Consider the following 24,963-nt stretch of genomic DNA (forward strand, 5'->3'; position numbering starts at 1 on the left):
AGAGAAAGTACAGCACTGTCTCCACCTCCCCCTGCAGGGGAAGTGACTGGCTGGAGGTTATGTAAAGTGACTGGCTGAGGTTATACGTAAATGGAACCCTGGGTTTCTCCCTTACGCACATGGTCCCCACCGTTGTTCCTATTATGCATGTCTCACGCAAGCCTTACTCAGGTATTATGTAATGCTATAGCGTGCTAGATATAAAATGCATAGCATTTCGACTTTATTGGAGTTCATGTGTTTGTCTATATTTGATAGCACAACAATGCATTTTCCAAGGATATGCATAAATAAGCACCACAATGGAAACAAACCCCCAGGACTTGTTAGTGTTATACTTTTAACCTTAACCCATTTTGACCTGATGTAAAAAAAAAAAGTCTCTGAAAGAATATATATTCAAAGATTTGTGCCGCATTTTTACCATTTTTCAAAAATAACAGACCTACAAGCTCGTATGAGCTTGTATATATATATATATATATATATATATATATATATATATATATATATATATACACTATAAAAATATGTCTATTTTTCAATAGCTAAAGTATAACATAATGCTTAAAACACCAAAAGGGGTTCCCGCCCAGAAGTGGAACTTTTTTTGTATGAATAAAAATGTAATGTTGTCCAATCTGTATGGTATATGTTAATAGAACGTATACAATCTGTACGGTATAGTGTTGATACAATATAACTTATGCAATTGGTGTGGTTGCATTTTGTCTCAGTCCATGCTCTTCTATTGAAACATTTAGATGGTGTCAAAGGTCATAGGTCAAGATTAAACATTCACGACTTCAAATTCACGTTCAAATCCTTTCATACTAGTGTACATGTGCATGCAAAGTATGTTAGAATCATGTAGGCATATAAGGAGCCCTCAAATGCCTCTGCACTTTATTGAAAGGAAGCACATTATAGATGTCAGTTTGCCTGCATGGTGTATGTGTGTCAGTTGTCACAACTGTGACACAGATACATGCCATCCATGACCACAACTGTGACACAGATACATGCCATCCATGACCACAACTGAGTTGTGTGCATGGCAGCAACATTGCTGTGCTTAATCAGAGCGACCGATGTGAGGAGTTTAGCTTCTATGCAAAAGGCCCCCTGTGAAACCCCCTTGAAACGCACGCACGCACGCAGGCACGCACGCACGCACGCACGCACGCACGCACGCACGCACTCACGCACGCACGCACGCACACACGCACTCACTCACGCACGCACGTACACCTCTGCGCGTGTGTCACACTGAGACACGTTTTGGGCTTTGAGTTTTGTAATCCTGAATACTTTTTTGCTATTTTTTAATTGGAATCCTGAAAAGATTAGACAATAACATTTTAATACTAGTCATCAAGCTACATAATAGACTGAAGTAATTAAAGTTTGCATGCATGTTTGGAACTGTAACAGTTGAAATCAATAATATACCTGCAGTATTCTGATATTAATCTGAGGGCTGCATTAAGTGAAAGTGAGGGTGGGGGCCGCATGTGGCCCCCGGGCCGCCTGTTGCCCACCCATGCTCTAGATGCTGGGTCAAAGTGGGTGCACCGCCGGGGATTGGAATACTTTGACTCTGCGGTGGTGGGCCGGTACTTTACCCCAGCTGCCTGCGTCATCACAATGCCCTTTCTCAGCTTTTCTGAAGGAATGAGAGCAGCTTGTATAGAAGCTCAGCTGACCACAAGGTCACGGTGCGTTGTGTTAAAACCATGCACACTGCCGCTCAAGTTACTAGACACAGACCCTCCCACACATCATGGCCCTCCTGGAGACCCCAACAGACACAGACCCTTTCACACATCATGGCCCTCCTGGAGACCCCAACAGACACAGACCCTTTCACACATCATGGCCCTCCTGGAGACCCCAACAAACACAGACCCTCCCACACATCATGGCCCTCCTGGAGACCCCAACAGACACAGACCCTCCCACACATCATGGCCCTCCTGGAGACCCCAACAGACACAGACCCTCCCACACATCATGGCCCTCCTGGAGACCCCAACAGACACAGACCCTCCCACACATCATGGCCCTCCTGGAGACCCCAACAGACACAGACCCTCCCACACATCATGGCCCTCCTGACCTGGAGACCCCAACAGACACAGACCCTTCCACACATCATGGCCCTCCTGGAGACCCCAACAGACACAGACCCTCCCACACATCATGGCCCTCCTGGAGACCCCAACAGACACAGACCCTCCCACACATCATGGCCCTCCTGGAGACCCCCACAGACACAGACCCTTCCACACATCATGGCCCTCCTGGAGACCCCAACAGACACAGACCCTCCCACACATCATGGCCCTCCTGGAGACCCCAACAGACACAGACCCTTTCACACATCATGGCCCTCCTGGAGACCCCAACAGACACAGACCCTTCCACACATCATGGCCCTCCTGGAGACCCCCACAGCCCAGCTTCTCACAAAGGGTGGCAGGGCTTTAGAACCCCCTATACCTGTTGACCTAAGATCCGTGTCATCTTTTAAATCTCTTGTGAAAACCTACCTCTATGCTAACGGCTTTTCTTAATTTATTCTTGCCATTATTGTATCATTGATTATATTTGTATATGCTTATATTTTACATTTTGGTGCCTGCTATTTTAATCATTGATCTTGTGTTGTTATATCTGCTTACTTTTACCTGTTCTGCAAAGCACTTTGCATACAATAAATGCATTATCATTATCATGTCAACATGATCAGAGCACATATAGAAAACATTCCAACCACATTATGTTACCTCTTATTACCCCTTATTCATTCGTCAGCCTTTGTAATAACCACCAAACTGTAACGACAATGTCTGATAATATAACAATCTCTTTATTGATTTTCTACAATATGTACGTTTACCAACACAAAGTTTACACAGGGTATATCAAAAATCACACTTGTGTGAAGTGAGGGGCACCCACTGTATTTCTATCAGCCAGATGATATCTGACGTAATTTACTGCACTAAACAAACATTACATTCCATAGACTTGGCTGGCAAGCTAAACAAATCATAACTTAAACAAATATTAAAGTCCATACACTTTTTATTTTTTGCTAAAGAGAGGGTGGAATGACCTATCTGAGAATAGAAAAATCACACTCATGTGAAGGCTTTTGGGGGAACCCACAACGTCATAGTAAAAGGTCCATAGACTTGGCTGCCACTGGATGTCATGGGCAGAACACACAAAGCCAGGCGTTCATTTTTTCATTTTTTTCATTTAAGAAACTCAGCATCAAAAGAAAATGAGGCATTATTTTTTTGAGCATGAAAAAAAAAAGATAATTGTCTTCTGTTTCCCAACATGCATTAATGTCATGTCTGGATCAAATGCCCTATTATTTACCTGTGATGTAGACTGTGTCATTGTTATTTACCTCTGATGTAGACTGTGTCATTATTATTTACCTCTGATGTAGACTGTGTCATTATTATTTACCTCTGATGTAGACTGTGTCATTATTATTTACCTGTGATGTAGACTGTGTCATTATTATTTACCTGTGATGTAGACTGTGTCATTATTATTTACCTCTGATGTAGACTGTGTCATTATTATTTACCTCTGATGTAGACTGTGTCATTATTATTTACCTCTGATGTAGACTGTGTCATTGTTATTTACCTGTGATGTAGACTGTGTCATTATTATTTACCTCTGATGTAGACTGTGTCATTATTATTTACCTCTGATGTAGACTGTGTCATTGTTATTTACCTGTGATGTAGACTGTGTCATTCGAAACGTGGTGAAAGTTGGCGCTCTACAAGTTCACAATGTGTCTGAGTCGGTTGTTGACCTATAATGACATGCCTATACCTGTAGATACACCGAGTTGAAAGTGAGACTAAAGCATATCTACATTGATCCATTGGAACCCAAGGAGCTGTTCACTCTTTCCTCACCTTTTTGAACTTGTACCCTGATCCTTCTTCTGCCATCCTCCCCTTTATCCCAAACACCTCCCCTTCCCACTCTCTGCATATTCTCATGCATGTTGCTAGCCCCCCAGCATTGATGGTCTTAGGTGGTGCCGATGTTGCTAGCCCCCCAGCATTGATGGTTTTAGGTGGTGCAGATGTTGCTAGCCCCCCAGCATTTATGGTTTTAGGTGGTGCGGATGATGCTAGCCCCCCAGCATTTATGGTTTTAGGTGGTGCAGATGTTGCTAGCCCCCCAGCATTGATGGTCTTAGGTGGTGCCGATGTTGCTAGTCCCCCAGCGTTTATGGTCTTAGGTGGTGCCGATGTTGCTAGTCCCCCAGCATTGATGGTTTTAGGTGGTGCAGATGTTGCTAGTCCCCCGGCATTGATGGTTTTAGGTGGTGCAGATGTTGCTAGTCCCCCAGCATTGATGGTTTTAGGTGGTGCAGATGTTGCCAGTCCCCCAGCATTGATGGTTTTAGGTGGTGCAGATGTTGCTAGCCCCCCAGCATTTATGGTTTTAGGTGGTGCGGATGATGCTAGCCCCCCAGCATTTATGGTTTTAGGTGGTGCAGATGTTGCTAGCCCCCCAGCATTGATGGTCTTAGGTGGTGCCGATGTTGCTAGTCCCCCAGCGTTTATGGTCTTAGGTGGTGCCGATGTTGCTAGTCCCCCAGCATTGATGGTTTTAGGTGGTGCAGATGTTGCTAGTCCCCCGGCATTGATGGTTTTAGGTGGTGCAGATGTTGCTAGTCCCCCAGCATTGATGGTTTTAGGTGGTGCAGATGTTGCCAGTCCCCCAGCATTGATGGTCTTAGGTGGTGCAGATGTTGCCAGTCCCCCAGCATTGATGGTCTTAGGTGGTGCCGATGTTGCTAGTCCCCCAGCGTTTATGGTCTTAGGTGGTGCCGATGTTGCTAGTCCCCCAGCATTGATGGTTTTAGGTGGTGCCGATGTTGCTAGTCCCCCAGCGTTTATGGTCTTAGGTGGTGCCGATGTTGCTAGTCCCCCAGCGTTGATGGTTTTAGGTGGTGCAGATGTTGCTAGTCCCCCAGCGTTGATGGTTTTAGGTGGTGCAGATGTTGCCAGTCCCCCAGCATTGATGGTTTTAGGTGGTGCAGATGTTGCCAGTCCCCCAGCGTTGATGGTTTTAGGTGGTGCAGATGTTGCTAGTCCCCCAGCATGGGGTTGTTTCCTCGCATCCACCTTCGCCATGGTGCTTTGGGCCCAGGCGTCGTTCAGGTCGGAGCAGATCCTCTTCCCTGGCAAGGTTTTGAACCTGCAATGGAATTCAGCCATGCAGCCAAATGAGTCCTGTGTCACATTGATTTCTGTAGTTTTACAGTAATAAAATAAAAATGATATTGGTCCCCACTACTTGGGGTGTTTTTTGTCAATGTAGGCCTATATGTATTGTGAGATTTGTCCTCTGAATTTTACCCATCATATAACAACTAAGAGCAGTGAGCAGCCATTCTACGGTGCTCGGGGAGCAGTTAGCAGGCCTATAGTTGATTCCCGACCCAACCCAGGGCTATAGAAAACTTTATGGTGTGGAGTGAAGGTAGTTTAGACTAGACTATAGGCAACACTTACACTATGGCGTGGACGGGACATGGTCCTGAAGGCTGGACATAGTAGTCTTGTATTCGGTCAGCATGGACCCTGGTGTTGGACCACTGGAGACAACAGCTGCTGACCACCAGTCCTTGAGCTGTACGGGTCAGAGAGAGAGAGAGAGAGAGAGAGAGAGAGAGAGAGAGAGAGAGAGAGAGAGAGAGAGAGAGAGTTAGATGGAATTGCACAGCGAAAATAGCAGATCTGCTGTGGGCTTTTAGATTTGGTAGTGTGTATAGTTTGTAGTGTGTAGAATTAGTTTGTATAGTGTGTATTTTTGTGTGTGTGGTTTTTAGTGTGTAGTTTGTGTCCAAAACTCACTTGTAGAGACAGAGTCCAGGCATGTCGCGACGATGAGGATGAGGCTGAGGCTGACCTTCATCTCTGTGTGGATGTAGGATCACTGCTGTGCCAACACAACCAGTAACAACCAGTATACCAACTAGCACCAACCAGTAACAACCAATCAAGTATGAGAAGCCCACACTAAATTAAAACACTGTTTTTGACCAAAACAAAAAAAAGTACTGAAACAGAAGATGTGACGGTTCTAGCGATGAGACGGTCGCTGCAGTTCCTCGTCGCATTGTGACTGTGCACGCTTTTGCTGTGGTCTTATAGGAGTCACGCTCTTCCTCCGTGGGCGCAGACGCACTCGCGCACACGCACACTGGCGCACGCACGCACGCACACACACGAACACACACGCGTGTGCACGCACAAGAGATGAGAGATTGAAAGTGTGTCTCTCGGATGGTTATGTACAAGCTTAGCCAAATAAAACATATTGTACATTCATGCTTCACAATAATATTTCACAGGATTAGAAGGACTACAACTTATAGGTTTTATATAAGGCCTTTAAAAGTACTGAAAAGTGCCCCTTTTCCCCATGTTTAGGCTTAAAATAATATTAAATAATCCTCCAGTCGTTTACTGTGGACGTGTTTTACGGACGTGGAAGATAACCTGACCTCAGTGTCAGGCAATGTCCCTGCATGGTGTCGTTTCTATTTTTACCAATAAAATATTAAAGAAACTAACCCTAACCCTGGTTAATATGTGTGCTGTCACTTTAAAAGTGACAGCGCTTGTTGGCAGGTATACTACACTTTTAGACCGACAATAAAATGACAATGTTTGGGAACAACTTCAAAATACCATAGTCATCACGTCTAGCCTGACCAATACATAATCATCAATGTACAGGAGAATAAAACAGTCCAGAGCAGCAATTACATTTGTTGACTAAAACTGCAGCAAATAATTGTGGTTGTAATAATAATAATAATCTTTATTGTCCCGAATGATATTCGTCTTAAGTCTGTTCAAACACCAACATCAAAACAACACACCCCAAAAGGCAATACAAAAACATCAGGTCCCCATGCACTGTATACAGAACCATCCTACTCCTATACTAAAACAGACCTTTTTCCACTGCAAGGTTCTGTATCTTTGTCCAGATGGCATGAGATTTAAAAAGGCGATTTGATCATCACCTGATATTGATGATCATGATTTGATATTGAAAGTGCAGACAGACAGACAGACAGACAGACAGACAGACAGACAGACAGACAGAGTTACTTTTTGAACAAAAACTGCCATGACCATTTCTGCATAGCATAATTATTTTGTATTGATTTTCTACATAATACAAAGTCAACATCTATACACATAGGCTATATAAAAATAAGATTTGTTTTTACAAACACATTCACTTCAACATAAATAATGTTATAAAAATATGCAAACAGTCCTATATATTGTTTTGTGATGCCAGGATAGAAGTACATGTCGTCTCTGTTGGGTGGAAACCTTATATGTCCAAAACTGATTCAAATCCCCAGTCACCATTTTCTGGAGCCGTCGCTGCTGCTCGACTTGAGATCTTTCTAGCCATGTTTTACACACTCTTTATTTTTTTTCCCTGGACCTTTTTTTCCCCCCTAGCTTTCCTCCCTTTACCCTTCTTCCCTTTTCTATTCCTCCTCCTCCCCACCCCCCCTTGCCCATTTTGTCTTCCCTTTAATCTCTCTGACTTCTCAAGCATTGCAGTTGTTTGCAGCCCCCCAGAGTTGATGGCCTCGGGTGGTACAGAAGTTGCTAAACCCCCAGAGTTGATGGCCTCGGGTGGTACAGAAGTTGCTAAACCCCCAGAGTTGATGGCCTCGGGTGGTACAGAAGTTGCTAGACCCCCAGCGTTGATGGCCTCGGGTGGTACAGAAGTTGCTAGACCCCCAGCGTTGATGGCCTCAGGTGCAGCAGTGCTTGGCGGCCCCCCAGCATTATCGTTAGCTCGTTTCTTCTCGTCCACCTTGTTCTTGGTTCTTTTGGCCCAGTCGTTGTTTGGGTCGGAGCAGATCCTCTTCCCAGACAAGGTGTTGAACCTGCAGTAAAATTCACAACAGCTAAAATTAGTGACAATGTCATTCATTCAAACCTTTATTTATTCTCGAAAGACATTGAGGTTAACCTCACTTGCAGTGCCGTCGAGGTACAACATAATACAACATTTTCAAAACAATAAACAAAAACAGAACTGAACAGCAACATTTCCTCATCGCATGATGTAATACATGTTTCTGGGAGAACAGATCTTTAATTTAAGCTGTGACAAAGTGCAACGTTCAGAATATAGAGCTTTAACCATTTTAATACCAAAGCTTTTTGTTTGTTTAATAGCTGTGATATGCTAACAGGGCTCTTACACTATAGCGTAGACAGGACATGGAGCTTCTTGCTGGATGTAGTAGTCGTGGATCCGCTCTGCACGGACCCTGGTGTTGGACACCTGGAGACAGCAGCTGACCACCGGCCCATGAGCTGTACACACAGAGAGAGAGAGAGATTGTATGTTACAATTTACAATGTATAGGTATTTGAGATTTATCCAGAGGGACTCACAATAGAGATGGTATATTCGCCCTTAACCAGCAGTGGTTCTCTATGGAGGCAAAGAGTCTCATTTGTGTATCCAAAGGGAAACACTGCCGGTCATCAAATTATTGACTTAGGAATGCGACGAAAAACAAAACATTATCCATGAATTCAAATCTCCGTGGGGTGAGTTATCGATTTAAAAAAAAAGCCAAGCACGCTAGTAGTGTAGTTTGTAATGTGTGCAGTGTGTAGTCTGTGTCCACAACTCACCTGTAGAGGCAGAGTCCAGGCATGTGGCGAGGATGAGGATGGTGGACGACACCAGGCTGACCTTCATCTCTGTAAAGATGTAGTGTCACTGCTGTAGAAACCAGTACAAAACCAGTACCACTGAAATCACTGTTTTCAGTGAGTGAAAAGCCACAACAGAAGATGTAATGTCTGTCTTGTTCACATTTGTGACTGTCGATGTTTGGCCTGTCTGATCTTTATAAGAAGAGTAAAGTCCTTCCGCTTCACTGCACACACACACACACACACACATGCACGCACGCACATGTGACAGTGGTGTCACTACATGTGGTCACGCAGTGTAGAGGAAACTGTAAGTGAGGGGAAGATTCCACAAAAAAGACCCCCGGCCCACACCACACGTATACTCAAGTAACATTTTGAGACTTCTTCCATACATCTACTCACTACAATAGGTTCTAATTTGGGCTAGCCTATTGTATGTCATACGTCATTACAATAGCGTATAGTCTACCACCACAGATCAAGACTGGTGGTGTCAGTACAGTATGTGGCCATGTGGTGTAGAGGAAACTATAAGAGTGGAAGGTTGTGCAGAACCCCCCCCCCCCCCCTGCGCTCTTAATCCAGAGCGATTTACATTAAAGGACCACTTCACCACTTTTCAACCTATCTTCATATATAGATATATAATCATGATAAAATGGCACCATTTTTTCCTACTCAGTCTGTGTCTCATAGGAGGGCTGTGGGCAGTTCAGAAACCCGTCCACCAGTGACATCATCGTTAGGCAGTTTATTTTACAAAAAGGACTAGAAATCCTGCAGTTTCTATTAGCTTGAATTCAACGTCGATGATGTCACTGGTGGACGGGTTTCTGAACTGCCCACAGCCCTCCTATGAGACACAGACTGAGTAGAAAAAAATGGTGCCATTTTATCATGATTATTAGTGAGGACCTATTGTATGAAGATAGGTTGAAAAGTGGTGAAGTGGTCCTTTAAGCAATAACAAAAAGCATGGCATACATCACATATATAAAAAGTAGTTATCATGAAACATGCGTAAGCTAAGAACGTAACAGTGGAGTATCATATCATGAAACTATATACACCGGTATGTAAACTATACATACTATACTATATTATATATACTATAAAGTGCTATGACTACATAAAATGCAATTCTAGTGCTGTCTACGTAACATGCCATACGTCTGTTTAAAATGCTATCTAAGTCTATACATAAAGTGCTATCTAAGGGGCTAGGGTAGCCCGTCTCCGGACCCCCCGGGTTGAGCTCCTTTGGACCATTCATTGTGCGTTTGAGAATTATCATGTAGCTTTGCTTTGGTGATACCGGACCCTATGGGTTGGGGTCCAAAGGAGCTCAACCCGGGGGGTCCGGAGACAGGCTAGGGCTAGGGTAAGTGCTACGGGCCATGGTGGAGTCTGAAAAGGTGGGTTTTCAGACTACGGCGGAAGATTGGGAGTGATGCTGCAGTTCTGATTGTGATGGGAAGTGCATTCCATAGTTTTGGAGCCAGAAGGGAGAAGAGTTTGGGACGTGTGGAGCGTTGTCCCGGCGTTTTTAGTGAAGGTACTTCCAGTTTCCCTGTGCTACTTTTTTTGTGGGGGACGCCCCATAAGACACATGCACACACATTTGTATGCACGTGCGCAACAAGCACAGACACAGTATATTAAAACATACAGGCGTGTATAGCCTATTTAGAAACAGGGTGTACAATGCTTGATCGTATCCATCAAAGTTTCCCAAAAAAATCGACTTGAGAGAAGTGGGGGATGGGGGGGGGGGGGGAACATACAAATCTGCCTCAACCAGTGTTTCTCAATCTTTTTTGGGGCCAGTGCCCCTATGCAATATCCGGGTCCCTTACTGGTTTGGGCTAAATTTGATCAGAAATAATAGTTACACATACTGAAATTAAGCCAAAACCAAATGGATTTCAATTTGTGATCATTCTACAATGAAAAGTACTTGGATCACCTACATCACTCAGGTATTCAGTCCCACAGCTCCACCCTGTGGCGGAGGGGAGGCATTGTTTTCATTGTGTTGAACTAAACAGCTCACACCAAAGATTCATAGTCCTGGAATGTGACACTTCTGTACAAAGCAAGAGTTGTGGTGTTTGGGCCAGTGCCCCCATTTAATATCCCAGGTCCCTTACCTTACCAACAACACCCGGTTAAAATGTAACCTTGTTTTCTATTGTGTAGAGTAGACTGTAGAGAGCCTCACCTTTATGTCCTGCAGCGAGGGGCAACTGGTATGTTAGTTAGTTTGAAACGTGCACATAATCTTTCAATGTCCAGAGTTGTTTGTGTCTTCTTTGGATATGTCCATCCGTTTATGCACATGAAGCCATTCAGATAAACGTAAAGCTCACTTGATAATATTACATTGAACGCTGCAGCAACACACAGTGGGACAACTGTGTGGCTAAATTCTCCCATTGCACACCTGCAAGCCATCACACGCTGCATAGATGGTAGCCATGGTAACCAGACACCCTCTGATTAATTGACATGATGTCATCACTGTTTAGCAAGGTAATTTAAATAAACACAACAAAATCAAACAGGAAGGCAATTTGGCTTCAACAGTAGGAATATAATTGTATCATAATATAATATAATTATAATATAACATGTCATTCTGTCTAATGTCACAATAGAGGGTATGCGTGTGACATCATCATCAAACCCGGAAGTTATGCAGGAATGCCTACTGAGTGGCAAAAAACTATTTTCTGGCCTTGACAGCCCATGCATCCAAACAGAAAAGTCCTATCTGATTGCATTAAACAACGTTAAACAATTTTAAACTCACTTTGCATGTTGCTTTGCCACTCGATGTGCCATTCACTTTAAGCATGCGCATACCCTCTATACTATAACATATTGTTAAATACATACTTATTAGATGCTAAAGGGATGTTTGACAGGTTTATTTCAATGAAACACCATTCCATCATCGTGTACTGTTTTATTTACAGATCTATCTCAGAAATCAGACCATCATATTTTGTACAGTGACAGGATAAAACATATTACAAAAAAAGCTATGTAGAAATAGATTAGAAGCCACTATTTACATTTACAACAGCACCCCATACAACACATCTTATCATCTTCTAAACGTCACACACACGTGCAATCATGAATCATGAAAACCCACAACCTTATTTTTAAGAAATATGCAATTAGATTTAAATTATTCTAATAAATCAAACTCTCACTTAAAGATGCGTGTAACGTGTGTGTGTGTGTGTGTGTGTGTGTGTGTGTATGTGTGTGTGCGCACATGTGGTGCATGTCTGTGTGTGTGTGTGTGTGTGTGTGTGTGTGTGTGTGTGTGTGTGTGTGTGTGTGTGTGTGTGTGTGTGTGTGTGTGTGTGTGTGTGTGTGGAGGTGTGTGTGCGCACATGTGGTGCATGTGTGTGTGTGTGTGTGTGTGTGTGTGTGGAGGTGTGTTTAGCAGCAGGATCAGCGATTGATATATTTCCTCTGTCCCAGTCCAGCTGGACTTGGATCCTCTGAGGATTCTGCTTCAATGAGAGAACAGGGCTGACCCTGAGGTGACCCTGAGGTCAGTCTATACAGCTGACCATTAATCCAGCATTGATGAGCCCCTCCACACCCATTCTCCTGGATCTACTCTCTACTCTGCAACATCCCAGCTGTGACTCCAGACCATCAGAACACAGCACAAATAAAAGGGAGTCAAAACTCTGGTGTCTGGTATTGTCAGGAAGCAGCTTTTGTTTGTTTGTTTGTTTTAGAACGTCAGAGCAGATAAATAGTCTATCTTCAGACATGATCCGAGTCTCGGATTAGCAGTGTTGTAGCCCAGAATGACAGGAGTGTAAGAGACAATATTTTTCATATTTTCCCAGACTTTGAATGTCAGGTTGCACAAGTGTTTGGCCATATCTATCACTGCTTCTGGGTCCATCTGTGGGTCCCGCAGTGTGAACTGGACTCTTTCCATTGTGGTCTTGTAGTTGTGCAGGAATGAGATGTGTTCCGCTCTCAGGTCCTCCTCTATGTCTCTGATTGTGTGTGAAAGGGTTGATATCTTCCTGTCCAGATCCTCAAGCCTCTCCTTCATCATCTGACACTTCTGCTGCTCTTCCTCCTTCAGTGCAGCGATCCTACCCTCCTCTTCCTCTTGTAGAAACGTATGAAGCTTCTTAAACTGTTCCTTTATCTGCCATTCCGTGTTCATGGCCTGGATCTTGATGTATTCCGCTGTTTGGTCACAGTTTGTTCTAAAGTCATTGAAAACCTCCAGTTTCTTCTGTAAAGGTGTCAGTGATCTCTGGACTTCCTCCCTGCGGCCCAGTGCAACTTCATACATGGTTCTGGATATGTGGTTGGTGTGTTTTTCTGAATGAAGACACACAAGGCACACCGGCTGTTGACATTCCAGACAGAACAGCTTCAGTTTCTCAGCGTGCAGACCGCAGAGATCCTCTGACCCTGATGATGGTCTCCGGCATTTCGAAGCTCTCTGCTGTCTCTCCTGTGTGACAGTTTCACACAGGTTCTTCAGAGCCAGGTTGCAGGGTGGATTAGCCGTTGGAGATATCTCCTTACAAACAGGACATCCCGCTATCTTCTTCTCTCTCCACCATCTCCGCAGACAGGCTTTGCAGAAGCTGTGGCTACACGACAGGACAACAGGATCTTTAAAGATGTCATGACACACAGGACAGAAGAAATCCTCTTCTGAAAAAGAAAACTTTGAAGACATTTCGTCTCCCTTGGAGGAAAGCGGCAAACTGCTTGAGACAGGTATTCAGCCTGAAGTTGACTTTCACTGAGAATCCTCGTTCTTGTTGAAGTCCCTTGAGCCAGCAGTAGGTCCCAGTGGTCTGGGTTGCGGATGGAAGGACAGTCTGTCCTGTGTCCTCACTGGAAGGTGTGTGGTTGGGTTTGATCTGAAGCTGAAGCTTTTATCATGTGTGATGAGTCTGAGGCAGGGGGTGTGGCTTTGACACCCCACAGACCTGTGTACTGTATGCAAATCTCTCTCTCTCTCTCTCTCTCTCTCTCTCTCTCTCTCTCTCTTTCACACACACGCACGCACACACACACACACACACACACACACACACACACACACACACACACACACACACACACACACACACACACACACACACACACACACACACACACACACACACACACACACACACACACACAGACATGTTGATTAGATTTACAGGACTATGAATATTTAGTATCTGCAGATGGTTTTGGTCTGAACTGTGAAAAGCATCTTGTTGAGTTCAACACAATGAAAACAATGCTTCCCCTCCCCCACAGGGTGGAGCTGTGGAGCCTGAGTATCTGAGTGATTGGGTTGATCCAAGTACTTGATCACACGTTTAAATCCATTTTATCACATTATCTGATATGCAAAACACTTCCATGTCTGTCCATTTGGGCATATATTGTGTCACAACATTTACAAAAAATAGGTGATCTCGTTCTACCTCAAGTGTTTTGGCATAAATCTAATCAATTGTGCCTACCAGTGGCTTCTCAAAGAGGATGCGGGGTTTCGGTTCTCCAACATTTAAGAGGGGAAGTTGACAGGTGCGTAGGGCAATAAAGCATACTGAAAAAAGGTTATCTTTGAAAAACATAGAAACTTGCCAAAAATGTTGCTCTTTATTTCAACCTTTCGGTCTATTCGACCTTCACCTTATTGTCTGTCCCGATGAAGGTCGAATAGACCGAAACGTTGATATAAAGAGCAACAAGTTTTCTGACAGTGTGCAGGTTTCTTTGTTTTTCAAAGATAACCTTTTTTCAATCTTGTCTAACCAACAGGTACAATCCTCAATGTTTGTTTGATTGATTGATTGAAGTATTTATTAACAGTTTGCAGAATTACAGTACAAGCACAACTCAATACCAAAAACTGTTAACTGTGAGTGGACGACCAAATAAAGCAGTGGAGTGGGATGTTCTGAAGCCGGATTGAAATTCATACATACATTCGTTTGTGGCAAGATACTTTTCACCTGTTCATAGACAATTTTTTCCATCACTTTCGAGATGGAGCTAATGTTAATTCAGCCATTTGTACCTGGAGTTAAATTGTGTGGCTGGCATGAAAAGCCTGATATGATGATGGTCTGATGGACCCAAACATTGCTTCAATGCCTCAATAAAAAGTGAATGTTGGGTTCTAATACAATTACGAGTTAGTATAATCTACAGTTACACATATATAGAAATTAATCTACATTTTCAGGCTTCTGCAAAGTAGTTTATACAAACAAGTACATTATATTGTGTTGCTTATATGGGTCAGTGACGTGACACCCCTAAAAAAGTGTTTTTTAAAAACCTTTAAATAACAGGAATAAAAATCATTTACTTTTGTTCTACTCACTCTCATCTTTATGGAAACATATTTTGTTTTTAGATATTTTATTGGAATCAGAATTTATTCAGCATTTTGTTGTACTTGTGCCTAAAATCATCATATGGTGTGACATGACAATAATTGTTTATAAAATGAAAATGAAGTACACCTTTCTTAAGTTACTCACTTTATCAAAGTCCTTTATCATAACTAACCTGTAATCCACTATAGTTTTGTGAAAAGTTCTTAAATCTGTATATTATTTTCGTAATCAACACTCAATGTGAGGCCCATGTTGTCGGTCTTTCAACATATTTTGTATTTATTGTGACACAACTTTCTCTAAAATTACACAAATATTTGTGACTCTTCCTGATACTATTTGCTATGTAATCCATGAACATTAATGGTTTCATCATTAATAAAGGTATGATTTTTTCACTATTTGGAACGTCACACCAAATGATTTAGTGTCACACCGTATGATCATATCTTCATTTCTCAAAGCAAACTGGGTTTTAACCTACCTATTAGTGAGTACTGAACTTTACAGATTGATTAAACAATTACTCAGGAAAAACAGCAACAGGAAAATTGCTTTAACATTGAATAACATGCAAATGACTTAATAAAACAAAATTAAACACATTTTATTGTGGATAGTTGCAGATTTTAGGTGAAGCTGTTTAAAACAAATGTTTAAATGGACAAAAGAAACATGGGTCTTTGTTATTTATTGTTATATCTGTAGGAAAATACAGTTTGCATCATATGGTGTGACAAAAAAGTCATATGGCGTGACAGGCAGACAGTCACACCATTATGATATAGTGTCACACCATATTATGTTTTCTGCACTTAACATAACCTTGAGGCTACTAGCTACACATTAGCATGCTAACAACATGCTAGCTATAACAAAGCAACATAGATTTACATGTAATTATGACCAAAAAATCTAATAACTTTAGCTTTTTTAATGAAAAGGGTGTCACACCCACAGACACTCGGATGAGTCGCATTGGTCAGCGTTCCAACAAGATCGTATTTCATGGAAATGTTAAAATGATAATTCACCACAGACACCTGTCATGCTATTGTAATGCAAGTGCTGAGCAGCCTTACTGAAGAAGGACCTCTCTATCCCAATGGGTGTCCAAACAATTGCCTGTTGAAATTTCCCAAAATGGTGTCACACAATATGATTTTGGTTTGGGGGACAAAATCTTTTTGATCAGAAATTACTGAAAACATTATGCTTGGACTTTGAAAAGATTAGGCTCACAAATAAACATCTATATTATATTTATGGAATTTTTAAAAGAATTTTAGCATTTTTTCCCCTTAGTTTTATTCAAGTTCCTACTTTGAGAAACAGGGCCAGGACAGTCGCACCATATGAGTTTTGCTATGTTTGGTTGAAAATTCTGAAGAAATGAGGAATGAAATGTTTTAATCTTGAGTATGTTCACATGAAGCATAATGTCCTGCACAATATTCAGAAGGTTTTTGACAAATATATCTTTTATTTATACGCGTTTGACACTGAGGACAGCAAAGGACAGCATGTCACGTCACCCACCCATATATGAATTAACAAATAACATAATGCCTCATTTGAAGTTACATGTCTGAGATGACTGACCTGAACTGAATTAGCTGTCACTCTGTAATAGTTGGCCATGTGCTCACTATACACACACACGCACACGCACACGCACACGCACGCGCGCGTCCAGTTGTGTGTGTGTTGTTGAAGTGTGGTCAGGAACCGCCCTCTTTGGGAGGAGTATCAGAGGAACCGATCACACCATTAGTTGTGATTGGTGGGAAACTCATACACACTCAGCCCGCGCTCTCATCCGTCTCTCTGATTGGTGGGGCGCACAGCCCCACACAAAGTCTACTAAGGTGAACATATAAAAGGTCGCGCACGCCTCTCTTCCATCACATTATTTTCTTTTCTGAACTTTTATTACTCTACAAATAAAACTACAATGAGTGGACGAGGGAAAACCGGAGGAAAGGCCAGGGCGAAGGCTAAGACCCGCTCATCCCGTGCTGGGCTCCAGTTCCCCGTGGGTCGTGTCCACAGACTGCTGCGTAAAGGCAACTATGCCCAGAGAGTCGGTGCCTGTCCGGCGCCCCGGTCTATCTGGCGGCTGTCCTCGAGTATCTGACCGCTGAGATCCTGGAGTTGGCTGGAAACGCTGCCCGTGACAACAAGAAGACTCGTATCATCCCCCGTCACCTCCAGCTGGCCGTTCGCAACGACGAGGAGCTCAACAAACTGCTTGGTGGAGTGACCATCGCTCAGGGCGGTGTGCTGCCCAACATCCAGGCTGTTCTTCTGCCCAAGAAGACCGAGAAAGCCGCCAAGAAATAAACTATTTCGACTGCATAAACCCCACAAAGGCTCTTTTAAGAGCCACCCACTGTTTCTATATTAGAGTTATTTCTAATGTCTCTGACCTGCACCAAAGTACTCTTAATTGCACTACTAGGCTTCCAAGTTACTTCACACCCTAGTATTAAACTGTAAATAAGGTACAGTTTGAATTAAGAGCACAGCAGGTCATTATTTCTTCAGTTGGAAATTAATGAAATTAGCCTACGTGAAATGTCATTTTTATTCTCTCGCCCATGTGCTCTGTTGTCCCTGTAAACATTCTGAGGGGCTAAACATACAAATGTATAATATTATGAAAGGCATATTGTGTTTTGCATTGATCCTGTGTGCCATGCTTACTGCTGTTACTATGACACCCACATTTCCCCATGATAAATGTCTATAGTTAACCAGTAATGCAGTTTGTCTTATATCACAGACAATGCAGGTGCACTTTCTTAACTTGTGATCGCGAGGATCCATCAATGGCTTTATGTATGTTCACAAAGCTCTGTCAAACCATGCGATTCCCTTTGGAAAGGCATTGTGGTGGCCAAACATTTGTTTTATGGTGTTTGATAAGTGTGAATGAGGCCTGACCTGGACTAACTGTATGGCCATTTGATTTGCTTATCATATTTGGATAAACCACATAAGCACATAAGTGTCCAAAGTTTAACCACATTAATATGTTGTGAATACACGTGTTAATTATGTGTTCATTATTATTATTTGTACACACATTATACATCCCTGTGTCAAGTAAAAATGTTTATTTATTTTCCCCGTGTCATACAACATAGAGCAATGTATTTTTTTGTTTCAGTTTGCTGAAAACTATTACAGCAGCCCCAGTTGACGTGTGTAAGAGTCCCCCTCCAATCGGTACCAGTGATGCATGGTACCTCCCTAAACAAGGAGGTTCCTTGCCACTGACCAATCAGAGAACGACGGCGTCTCCCAGGCGCTGATAAAAGGGAGCAGTTTGCTCTCTTCTTTATTCTATTCTCAACGTCTTTACTAGAACTAAGATAACATGGCAAGAACCAAGCAGACAGCTCGTAAATCCACCGGCGGCAAAGCGCCCAGGAAGCAGCTCGCCACCAAGGCAGCTCGTAAGAGCGCCCCAGCGACCGGTGGAGTGAAGAAGCCTCACCGTTACCGTCCCGGTACAGTGGCTCTGAGGGAGATCCGTCGTTACCAGAAATCGACCGAGCTGCTAATCCGCAAGTTGCCCTTCCAGCGCCTGGTGAGGGAGATCGCCCAGGACTTCAAGACCGATCTGCGCTTCCAGAGCTCCGCCGTCATGGCTCTCCAGGAGTCTGCCGAGGCTTATCTGGTCGGTCTGTTTGAAGACACCAATCTGTGCGCCATCCATGCCAAGAGGGTGACCATCATGCCCAAAGACATCCAGCTGGCCCGTCGTATCCGCGGAGAACGTGCTTAAACTCATCTGTCACTGTCACACCCCCACAACGGCTCTTTTGAGAGCCACCAAATGTATTATTTAAAGAAATTATTCTCCTACATTTATACAGTCTCTAGGCAGAATGTAATTTAGGCAATGACTACTTTTAAATCAGTTACACTTATTTTCTGTAGTAGCTTTAGCTTTGATTCTGCTGCTTGATGACACTGCATGACATTTCCCCATGATAAACGTGTTTATTCATTAAGGCAATGGCAATTCATATTCCCAATATAATTAGTTAATGCATTTTTATTAATTGATCATTCTACTCTTCTGTGCTTGGAAAGCCGAAGTGTTCATGTTTACACAACCACACACACTAGGGATATAATTATGTGGGCACCTGGACAACTGCCACTGTTGCCAACCCATAGAGAACCCCATTGTGAAGCAGGCCATGTTGTGTACACCACGGTTTTATGTTAGAAATGTTGAGTATGGGTCCCCAGCATGTAGAAACTGTTGGATGCTAACTTGCATATGTTGAGCAATTTTCATAATTATGTGACAATACCATTAACATACCATTAACAACCTATAGAAGGTAATTCAAAATGTCATCATGCTTTATGTAGCATGTGACGTGTCAAACTAGGGGTTTTTCATGATGCTGAATCCATTCCAAGCATTAGTTTTGCAAAATAAAACACTCATTGGGCTTGAAAGCCATAGCCACTTGCCCAAAGTGCTGACATCGTCACTTTTGTTATGACGGCTATGGCCGCTTTTAGTCCAAGGACTGTTTGTTGTGCAAAACTAATGCTTGGAATGGATTCAGCATCATGAAAACCCCCTAGTTTGACACGTCACATGCTACTTAAAGCATGATGACATTTAGATGTGTTCCCCTTATAGGTTGTTAGTGGTATGTTCACATATTATGCCAATTATGCTCAACATATGCAAGTTAGCATCAGGCAGTTTCTACATGCTGGGGACCCATACTCAACATTTCTAACATAAACCTAGGTGTACTCAACATGCCTGGGTTCACATTCTGGCAAGTGGACTACTTAGGGACATGTGGGCACTTGGACAACATGGGCACAAGGGATGTGTGGGCACTTGGAGAACTGGTCTGATAGATCATTTTGAGTTATGGTAGATCTGCTATTTTGGTATTTTTGTGGACTTGTGTCAATGTTTCCTTTTGGCCCAGACTGTGTTCTCCTTATCCTATTTATGTCATGTCACCATCCACAGGCCTAATCATCTCAGCCCTATATTATCCTTTATATTATTATATTGTGGATTTCCTGACGCCACCTTCAGATTTTAATATCTTAGTCAGTCTCCATACTGTCTGCCTGTGGCCACAAAAGATACAGTCCTTTATATTCTTGTGAATCATTAATTGTCCCTTCTGCATTTTATATGCAACTAATGGGTTTTATCTTAATTATAAATCCATCATGGTCACCTAGGGGAGAGATAACTGGGCAACTGGACAACTGTGGTGCCCACCTGTCTTGCCTTCTGTGTAATGCATGGGACTGGCCCCACCCACTGAGACTATAAATGGTAAATGGTGCATTTATATAGCGCCTTTATCCAAGGCGCTTTACATAGATTGTGCATTACATTCACCCATTCACACACACATTCATACACCGATTGCGGCGGAAGCCATGCAAGGTACCAACCAGCACATCGGGAGCAATTTGGGGTTCAGTGTCTTGCCCAAGGACACTTCGACATGTAGCCAGGAGGAGCCGGGATTCGAACCGCCGACCCATGGATCATTGGACGACCTGCTCTACCTCCTGAGCCACAGTCGCCACTATTTAAATAGGTTGCAGTCAAAGGCAGAACATTTCCTGATTCCAGTTCCCTCACCAAGCAGCAGCAAGACCTTATCATCATGGCAGTCTCTTCTGAAAACCAACTAAAGGTAATTAGTGTACATGTCTGTTTTGTGCTTCGTGAGTGTAGGTGCTTATTATTTGGGCTTGCTTCCAAATGTTGTTAAACCAGCGGTTCTCAAACATTTTCATGTAGAGGAACATCTCCCATGACACAGGTGATTCGAACCATAGGCCGCACAAAAATAATGGGATGGAAATCCTTCATGTTTCTATATCCGGTCTGAAATGCAAACTAATGCAGAGAATTGAATGCATCTAGCTGTGTCCATAATGTCAGATTCCATTCTTTCTTTATTTTGTTCTTTCAAACAGGAATGGGACAACCCTGTTCTGACCCCTGGTTTGTTAGCTGTCTATCGTGTATCGATCTACAGTTCATTCCAGAATAGCTGTTGACGTTCACTAGCTTAGTGGGCACTCTGTCAAATGCCTTCTTGTAGTTGTAGTAAAGTTGATAGAGTGGGGAGTTTAACTAATGCCTGCTCTATGATTAATATGCAAAGAGTGGCAATCAGGTCGACACATGACCGATTTATTCCTGAATCCTGCTTGCTGCATGGTGCCTTAGTTGGTGGTCAACTGCGTCCTTCATTCTCACCAGGAGCGCTCTATTTAGCACTTCCCCTGCCACAGAGTAGGTCCGGTTGATCCCTCTATAGTTGTTGCAGTTGTACAGGTCTCCTTTCTTTGGGAGCTTAATGTTAATAACTTGGCCCTCTAGGCCCTCTTTCCAGTCTGACGGTAACTGTTCTTCTTTCCAGATCATTTTTAAGAGTGGCTGCAACAGGCTCACAGTGCTCTGCCTTTATGCCTTCTGCTGGGATGTTATCTGGTCCTGCTGCTTTCCCACTCTTCAGGTGTTATACAGCTGTTCTCATCTCCTCTCTGCTGATTGTAGGGTAAGTAGGCAGACTAATTTGACCCTTTCTGATTTCTGTCAGGTTGTGTTCCCACATCAGGATTATAACCGAGCTTTATCTGCTTATTTAGACTTTGAGCGCATTTCACACAATGGAAAGGGTTGAGTCAGAAATGTGACCGTTTTTTGTTCTCTTTAGACAAACTGAGTCAGAGGATTGTAATGTGCTGTTCATTAATGGGCTGAGCGACGGCACCACCAAAGAATCGTTGGTCATATTTCGCCACATATGGAAACATTGTCAATGGTAAACGACTTGCAATCCATATGGGCAACCACATTTAATTTAACTTTTTTTTTTTTTTTTTTTTCAATTATCTTCAATGTTCATTTTATATTGATTTGTGTCTACAGTTACATATCTGTCTCGTGGATTCGCCTTTGTACATTACGCCAACGCAGAAGATGCAATGGAAGGAATGGATGGACTGGTGAGTTTATGATACCATATCACAGATGGCTTGATGGAAGCCATTTTGTAAGGCACATGGTGGCCTGGTGGCACAACACGGTACTGCACCAAATACTACACAATTGACAAATGGTTAGCTGTAATAATGTATTGACACAATGGCTAACTTTTATAATGTATTGATTGATGTCATTGCAGAAGTTTGATGGCAGGGAGATCCATGTTGTTTGTGCTGGGAAACGTTCCTACGGTGGTGGTGAAAGAGGAGGAGGATACAGAAGCTACGGTGGTGGTGGAGGATACAGGAATAGGAACGTTCCTACGGTGGTGGTGAAAGAGGAGGAGGATACAGAAGCTACGGTGGTGGTGAAAGAGGAGGAGGATACAGAAGCTACGGTGGTGGTGAAAGAGGAGGAGGATACAGAAGCTACGGTGGTGGTGAAAGAGGAGGAGGATACAGAAGCTACGGTGGTGGTGGAAGAGGAGGAGGATACAGAAGCTACGGTGGTGGTGGAAGAGGAGGAGGATACTGAAGCTACGGTGGTGGTGGAGGATACAGGAACGTTCCTACGGTGGTGGTGAAAGAGGAGGAGGATACAGAAGCTACGGTGGTGGTGGAAGAGGAGGGGGATACAGAAGCTACGGTGGTGGTGAAAGAGGAGGGGGATACAGAAGCTACGGTGGTGGTGGAAGAGGAGGGGGATACAGAAGCTACGGTGGTGGTGAAAGAGGAGGAGGATACAGAAGCTACGGTGGTGGTGGAAGAGGAGGAGGATACAGAAGCTACGGTGGTGGTGAAAGAGGAGGGGGATACAGAAGCTACGGTGGTGGTGGAAGAGGAGGAGGATACAGAAGCTACGGTGGTGGTGGAAGAGGAGGAGGATACAGAAGCTACGGTGGTGGTGGAAGAGGAGGAGGATACAGAAGCTACGGTGGTGGTGAAAGAGGAGGAGGATACAGAAGCTACGGTGGTGGTGAAAGAGGAGGAGGATACAGAAGCTACGGTGGTGGTGAAAGAGGAGGGGGATACAGAAGCTACGGTGGTGGTGGAAGAGGAGGAGGATACAGAAGCTACGGTGGTGGTGAAAGAGGAGGAGGATACAGAAGCTACGGTGGTGGTGGAAGAGGAGGAGGATACAGAAGCTACGGTGGTGGTGAAAGAGGAGGAGGATACAGAAGCTACGGTGGTGGTGGAAGAGGAGGAGGATACAGAAGCTACGGTGGTGGTGGAAGAGGAGGGGGATACAGAAGCTACGGTGGTGGTGAAAGAGGAGGAGGATACAGAAGCTACGGTGGTGGTGGAAGAGGAGGAGGATACAGAAGCTACGGTGGTGGTGGAAGAGGAGGAGGATACAGAAGCTACGGTGGTGGTGAAAGAGGAGGAGGATACAGAAGCTACGGTGGTGGTGAAAGAGGAGGAGGATACAGAAGCTACGGTGGTGGTGGAAGAGGAGGAGGATACAGAAGCTACGGTGGTGGTGGAAGAGGAGGGGGATACAGAAGCTACGGTGGTGGTGAAAGAGGAGGGGGATACAGAAGCTACGGTGGTGGTGGAAGAGGAGGAGGATACAGAAGCTACGGTGGTGGTGAAAGAGGAGGGGGATACAGAAGCTACGGTGGTGGTGGAAGAGGAGGAGGATACAGAAGCTACGGTGGTGGTGAAAGAGGAGGAGGATACAGAAGCTACGGTGGTGGTGGAAGAGGAGGAGGATACAGAAGCTACGGTGGTGGTGGAAGAGGAGGAGGATACAGAAGCTACGGTGGTGGTGAAAGAGGAGGGGGATACAGAAGCTACGGTGGTGGTGAAAGAGGAGGAGGATACAGAAGCTACGGTGGTGGTGAAAGAGGAGGAGGATACAGAAGCTACGGTGGTGGTGGAAGAGGAGGAGGATACAGAAGCTACGGTGGTGGTGGAAGAGGAGGAGGATACAGAAGCTACGGTGGTGGTGGAGGATACAGGAACGTTCCTACGGTGGTGGTGAAAGAGGAGGAGGATACAGAAGCTACGGTGGTGGTGGAGGATACAGGAACGTTCCTACGGTGGTGGTGAAAGAGGAGGAGGATACAGAAGCTACGGTGGTGGTGGAGGATACAGGAACGTTCCTACGGTGGTGGTGAAAGAGGAGGAGGATACAGAAGCTACGGTGGTGGTGGAGGATACAGGAACGTTCCTACGGTGGTGGTGAAAGAGGAGGAGGATACAGAAGCTACGGTGGTGGTGGAGGATACAGGAACGTTCCTACGGTGGTGGTGAAAGAGGAGGAGGATACAGAAGCTACGGTGGTGGTGGAGGATACAGGAACGTTCCTACGGTGGTGGTGAAAGAGGAGGAGGATACAGAAGCTACGGTGGTGGTGGAGGATACAGGAAGGTAACAAGACAACTCACCCCTTTTCTGTTTTCCTCCCGGAATTTTCCCCAGTGAGGGGTGGGAGAGGCTGGACAGCAGACAGCTGGACTTTGAATTTCTCTAACTATAAACTTTCACGACAGCAGACAGCCTAAGTACAAAAATAATTTATGTAAAGGCTACTACAGTGAAGCCGGTTCACGGAAGTTGTTGTAGGCTATGTGGGGATTATCTGACGAGGTACCATTTGAGTGGGCAAAACCTTACATATACTAAATAATACAAAATTGTTTATGGTCAATATAAGTAAAATAATATAGCCTTTCCACAGGAGTATCCTTTTATATTTTTCCAAAAAGAATACAAACAGCCAATAGCATATTACAAAGTTATCCCCCTCACTGGGGAAAATTCCGGGA

At 43.9% G+C, this 24,963-nt stretch overlaps 2 protein-coding genes and 1 pseudogene across 6 annotated transcripts; 2 read left to right on the forward strand and 1 right to left on the reverse strand.

The window, feature by feature from the left end:
- Positions 1 to 6,867: 6,867 nt before the first annotated feature.
- Positions 6,868 to 11,253, reverse strand: LOC306921560 (uncharacterized protein). Of its 4 annotated transcripts, none has more exons than XM_079498738.1 (4): positions 10,993 to 11,253; positions 8,745 to 8,813; positions 8,303 to 8,417; positions 6,868 to 7,981 (listed from the first exon to the last, which is right to left on the reverse strand). In XM_079498738.1, the coding sequence occupies exons 2-4, from the start codon at positions 8,809 to 8,811 to the stop codon at positions 7,498 to 7,500; spliced, it is 666 nt and encodes a 221-aa protein (XP_079354864.1). In that variant the 5' UTR covers positions 8,812 to 8,813; positions 10,993 to 11,253; the 3' UTR covers positions 6,868 to 7,497. The 4 variants fall into 4 exon arrangements, with proteins under 4 accessions (XP_079354864.1, XP_079354862.1, XP_079354861.1 ...); XM_079498736.1 differs by having other exon boundaries at positions 8,745 to 8,832; XM_079498735.1 differs by having other exon boundaries at positions 8,745 to 8,835.
- Positions 11,254 to 17,135: 5,882 nt separating this feature from the next.
- LOC306921769 (histone H2A-like) lies at positions 17,136 to 17,524 on the forward strand (annotated as a pseudogene). The gene has a single exon. The product of its transcript is annotated as a histone H2A-like (transcript).
- Positions 17,525 to 18,563: 1,039 nt separating this feature from the next.
- On the forward strand, positions 18,564 to 18,974 carry LOC306921733 (histone H3.2-like; the record flags this gene model as incomplete). The annotated part of the gene is made up of 1 exon (XM_079499001.1): positions 18,564 to 18,974. The coding sequence occupies one exon, from the start codon at positions 18,564 to 18,566 to the stop codon at positions 18,972 to 18,974; it is 411 nt and encodes a 136-aa protein (XP_079355127.1).
- Positions 18,975 to 24,963: the final 5,989 nt, after the last annotated feature.

The sequence above is a fragment of the Electrona antarctica genome, assembly GCF_951216825.1.
Source record: "Electrona antarctica genome assembly, chromosome: 1".
NCBI lineage: Eukaryota > Metazoa > Chordata > Actinopteri > Myctophiformes > Myctophidae > Electrona > Electrona antarctica.